At 42.4% G+C, this 5,330-nt stretch overlaps 2 protein-coding genes across 2 annotated transcripts in view; one reads left to right on the top strand and one right to left on the bottom strand.

Moving 5' to 3' along the window:
• Positions 1 to 2,794, top strand: part of CRYAB (crystallin, alpha B) — a 4,248-nt gene extending 1,454 nt beyond the window's left edge. The window contains exons 2-3 of the mRNA XM_010292054.1: positions 604 to 726; positions 1,887 to 2,794. Coding sequence (XP_010290356.1) covers positions 604 to 726; positions 1,887 to 2,090 — 327 coding nt within the window. The 3' untranslated portion in view covers positions 2,091 to 2,794. The remainder of the gene's footprint in view (positions 1 to 603; positions 727 to 1,886) is intronic.
• Positions 2,795 to 3,023: 229 nt separating this feature from the next.
• Positions 3,024 to 4,817, bottom strand: LOC104624634 (chromosome unknown open reading frame, human C11orf1; the record flags this gene model as incomplete). Its single annotated transcript, XM_010292058.1, is given in 4 exon segments — positions 3,024 to 3,035; positions 3,439 to 3,659; positions 4,031 to 4,097; positions 4,590 to 4,817. Coding segments are annotated over 4 exon segments (528 nt in total), but the record flags the coding sequence as incomplete, so codon positions are not given.
• Positions 4,818 to 5,330: the final 513 nt, after the last annotated feature.

Here is a 5,330-nt window from a genome sequence, read left to right as displayed (position 1 = left end):
ACAAATGGCAAAATGGAAGGGAAATGGGTGAGATTAGCAGCAGGTGTCACAGAGTTTCGGCAGAAGTCCTGCTGCTCAGATAACAGAGGTGAGCAGTGAGGCACTACCGCTCACCAGTGACACATTATTTTGATTACTAAAGAGTGATAATGCAAAGGAAGGCCTGCAAGCCTGCAGATGAGCTGTAGTCAGCTGCACAGTCAGTCAGGGTTTCTTTTGCTTGAAAGACTTTGCAAAATCCAGTCACAGAAACTGGAAACCTCCAGACATTCTGTAAAAAGAATTGGATGCAAAACGTGTATGCCAATTAAAAGTCAGTTTTAACAAATTCAGGTTAAGAGAATCTCTTCCTCCCTCCCAAAGAAAACATTTATCCCATGTGATCAAGAGAAAGCATTCACATTTTAGATACTGTAGTGATGGGCATTAATGTAACAGGCCAGCAAGGGACAAAGCCACCCAGATCAGAATCCCAGGATCAAATGAAGGTCAGACAGTGCATAAGGGGATACCAGTTTGAGTCTTGAACTGCTATATTCTGAGACCCTATTAAAGATTAAACCCTCACCTGCTCTTTTCTTAAGTCACCTCCTTGTTTTGCAGATGAGACTGGAGAAGGACAAATTTTCTGTAAATCTTGATGTGAAGCATTTCTCCCCTGAGGAGCTAAAAGTGAAGGTGCTTGGGGACATGATAGAAATTCACGGGAAACATGAGGAGCGCCAGGTACTTCTGCTTTCACTGTGCGACTGATAGTCAGTGTGAACTTCCTCATCTATGGTTAAAAAAGGAGACTGCAAAACAATCCTTTCCTGTGCTAATCTCAAACACTTGTAAAAGTTTTTTATCAACCAGTCCTAATGGAAGATGCTCTGTGCAACCCCCCAGCTCATCCCAGACTGGGCAGCAACAGGGTAGAGATTTCTTGCTGACGTTACATGAACTGTGAACTGAACTGGAAAATCATCTTAGAACCAGGCATTTCTGGGCCTCCCTCTTTCTGGGAAGACGCCAGGAATGCAGGGAGGCATTCAATAAGCTAACAACGAAGTATAGTAATTAAACCACATAATGAATCAGTGCATTACCCTGTTCCGTTACTATGAAGCTACCTCTTCCTGAAAAAGGCCCATCCATCAGTTTGTAATCCTTAAATGCTGTGTTCTGCTGTCAGTCATCCCACTGCTTCCTGGCTCTGGACACCTGTGTGGCAACTAGGCACAGGAGTCAAAAGGCATGTTCAAAGCTCTATGTAAGAGCATTTACCAGTCCCCATCTCCCTCCCACACCCCACCTCCTTGCCAGAAGGAAAGTAATCCACATGATAAAATAGCTATGTCACTGGAATTGTCAGCTGTAAGACCTTCTGGGAGCACAGATCTGTCAGTCAGGAAATACAGCATTACTTGTAGCTGGTGGAAGCATGTAATCCTGACATAGCTTCTGAAAATTTTTTTGGCTAAGAAAATAATCAAGCACTATAGCAGAAACCAGCTCACTAGAAAGTTGTGTATTACCAGAGCTCTGGAGACCCTCAGGAACAGATGTAGTTGGGCACTGCATGTAGGTCTAGCTGCTGCATCTTAGGAATGACAGCACACCACTGTGCTATGAAGCTAGTCTCTGGCTGGCACAAGAGCTGGAACATAAAGCCTACTCCTGTAAACAGTGTACCTACAGGCACCTGCAGCCTAAGCAGGGCATTGTCTCACTTTGGCCAGTCTTGGCTCTTTTAAAAGGGCATCTCATAATAAAAATTAACTTTCTGAAATGTTTTCCTTTGAGAGCTGGACCTTCCTGAGCTCAGACTTTATGCAAAGGACCCATGGTTTAGGTGGAACTGAGTGATTCTAATCAGGGCTGTTCCTTCTCTTCTCCTTTTGAAGGATGAGCATGGCTTTATTGCCAGGGAGTTCAACAGGAAATACAGGATTCCAGATGATGTGGACCCTCTGACCATAACTTCATCACTCTCTCTGGATGGTGTCCTGACAGTGAGCGCACCGAGGAAACAAAGCGATGTCCCTGAGCGCACTATCCCTATCACCCGTGAAGAGAAGCCTGCCATTGCAGGAGCCCAAAGGAAGTAGGCTGCTATTTAAAGTCACCCCGGGGGGCCATTCAAGAGCACTTTTCCTCAGATGCCAGCTATACTGAATGGCTACTCTTATTATTTATGCTGAGTAAGTTTACTAACAAATAAAACATGAATAAGCAGTTTGTATTTTTTTGTTTTGAGCACTGAGGACAAGGGAAGTGTTGGGTCAAGAAAGCTGTGTAAGGTTGCTGTGCAAAGAAACATACCTGGCATCATTCTTGCTTACAGCTTGAGTGGCAGGTGTGTCCAGGAGAGCTTGTCTTGGTGTTCAGAAACACTTTGCTAGTTTCACTTCATGTACTCTAATGTTTTGCAAACATCTAATTGCATAAGCCTTTTCCTTCAACATTGCCAGAGGATTTCAGAGTGTTTCACAAACAATAGAAAAGTTTCACCAGTGGAGATTAGACTGGTAAAACAACTTTGTGACGATTGAAAGCCATTCAAAGTGTGGGTATTAGACAACAACTGAACGGAAGACAACTGTATCTTAAATCTCTAGAATGACTCATGTTACAGAGAAGCATCCAAGTGCTGCAACGATTTCAGAGCATTTGCAGGTGAAAACTGCATAGCTGCAGTAAACACAGATATATACAGAGAGGAGAGAAACAACCTGCTCTCATGGTGCAAATCACATCACTTTGAAACTATGTTGTCAGTGTCCTTGAAACAATGAGCAGGACCTGATGTCTACAGTATTTATATATATATATTTACAGCTCTGATTTATGCTAACATTGTTGAGTGGTACAAAACACTATAAAGTCCTTCTCAGGTGTCATCATCTGCTTAGCACCTCTCTTCAAAGGGATATGAGCATAAAGGAAAGTCTGTATTACTGGAATTGAATTTCTAAAATTCATCTCCAAAAAGGACAGAATGCCATAGATCTGTCACACAGATCATCAGACTCAGTTATGACCTATTTTCTAACCTGCTAAGACAAAAGTTGTATTAGAAGGGATCAGTTTAAATCTCAAATGAACTGAGAGGGCATCTTTCTTCCATGATTTTAAGTGAGAAAAATAAAATGAGCACTCAGTGATGTGAGGTCATTGTCAAATACCCTAATTCCCACCTAATTGCCAAGGTCTAGTGTTTCCTATTAGCTGGTTCTAATAAGCTCTTCCAGTTAAGGTGTTAGTGGGTTTGACTGATAAGGTGTAGGGTGACTGGTGACTTGCACACAAAACAAATGACAGAAACACGCATAGGTTGCAAACAATGCAGCTTAGAAAGCAGGAAGAACATCTTTCACATGATGCTACATTCGGCTTTAATGTGTGACAGGTCTTTTTGCTTGAAGGATATCCTTGTAGCACTGCTAGCAGACAGGCCTCCTGTTTTTCTGCAGGCATAGTCTGCAGATTGTCTCCATCTCAGTTGCTTTTCCTGCACACTTCTTGTTCCTTCTCTGAGTGTTGGACACAAGCAAAGAAAACGCTGCCATATGGAGGCCTGTAGTCTATTGTATGGAAGGACTGAGCAGTTGGGTTGAATGAAGGAGGTTCCAGCTCAGGGTGGTGGCCTGGAAACCAATGAGATTCTCATTGAAATCCTAATCACAAATAAACTTGGGGAAGTAAGTGCAAAATAGTAAGAATATATCCAGAAAGTGCAACTGAGGGAAATTTTTTCTATAGAGCAGGTTTTGTTAGGCTCAAACTCAGAAGCAAGAAATGGGAATTTTGAGTGAAAGCTCCTTGGGGATAAACATGATGAGGTTAGCTAGTCAAGAATACTTGAAATGCAAATAGTACTCCCTGAATGACTCGAAATACCTGTTCTGTGGCGGCACTGGAGCACAACTCAACAGTAAGAAAATGACAGAAAACAATTCTGTCATCTCTAAGCACAAATGTCATTAAGAAGCTCCTCTTTAGCTACACTACAGATCCAACAGACTATGTTTCAGTTCTGTGCACGTACTTTTTATTCTCTGATGCTTTCCCTTGTTGTAATCTGAAGCGTATGTTGTTTCAAAGCAATGAGTATACTGAAAAGAAAAACTCACATTTAGCATGGCTAAATATAAGTAAAAAACTTTAATATTTTATATCTTACAGGAAGACCAAAGTATCTGCAATTGCACTACTACTTTCAAATCAGACTAACCTAAGATCACAAAGCTTCGGTGATGACTTTTGATTCACCATCTGAACAGCAGAGGCAAGAGAGCTGGACTGGGGCCACTGTTACAAGGAGTAAGACTGAGTTTAAACAAAAAAACATTCTCCACATCTTTACTCCTGTAGTGGGACTGTTGTAGGGCACTCAACAGATAAAAAGGTGCTGACTGTTGCCTTTCTGCATTTTTAAAAAACAGTAGAAAAGACTAGGAGCAGGACTCATTAGAGGCTTACCTCTGATGTGTTTGCAGCTGGGGATGAAAAAGATAATGTTCTGTGTGCATGACAAATGTAGTGACCAGTAATCATCTCAACTGAGATTTGCTATATCTACAATAAGGAAAAGCGCAAGGACATACTTGGGAAGGAAGTGGCTTGGGCTGCACAATTCTCTGGATATTGTACCATTCTTCATTCCAGTTACCCGTAAGGGTTTTTGTTGAGTAATGATTTTCATTGGTGGTGTACCTTCAGCCATACTGGAAAAAGTGAGAATTGCTGTCCCAGGCCATCTACAGTTCCCCATGTCCAGTAGCATGCATTAAGGAGCCACAGAGGGAGTTGTACAAACAAATCTTGGACATGATCTGGCAATAGAAATCAACAGTTCCCTAGGATCAGCTTGGATCTCAACAGCAGGTAACATGACATGGAATGTTGTCCCTTCGACCCCCCTGGTGGCTAAAGAGGGACCTCCTGTACTTTCACGTGTGACAGAGAGCATCAAAGAAGAACTGTGTTCCTTCTTGATGCCAAAAACCATTTTTTTTCTTTTTTTGGGGGGGAGGGGGAGAAGGTGGTATGGTAAGTATCTATTTTGCTGAACTGTATACTGCATTTCTCAATTTCACATCACTGAATACCTCTTGCAGTAACTTACCTACCCTTTGAAATAGACAAAGGGACCCAATGCCTGAACCAGGACCAGACCTCATAAACTGCAGGTGGTAGGTCTCTCCTGCAACTTGCCTTCGCCAATTTTAAGCCTTCCACTGTCATTACCCATGTGACTCCTGAACACTGTCCTTGCCCTGTGCAGCAGCTGACGACACACAAGTAGAACAGGTGACAGGAAAGCATCGCTATTCTCTTTCGAGCCG

This window comes from Phaethon lepturus, unplaced genomic scaffold, assembly GCF_000687285.1.
Source record: "Phaethon lepturus isolate BGI_N335 unplaced genomic scaffold, ASM68728v1 scaffold55137, whole genome shotgun sequence".
NCBI classification, from domain to species: domain Eukaryota; kingdom Metazoa; phylum Chordata; class Aves; order Phaethontiformes; family Phaethontidae; genus Phaethon; species Phaethon lepturus.
Note: the sequence above shows the minus strand (reverse complement) of the source record. Positions and strands in the feature narration are given on the sequence as shown.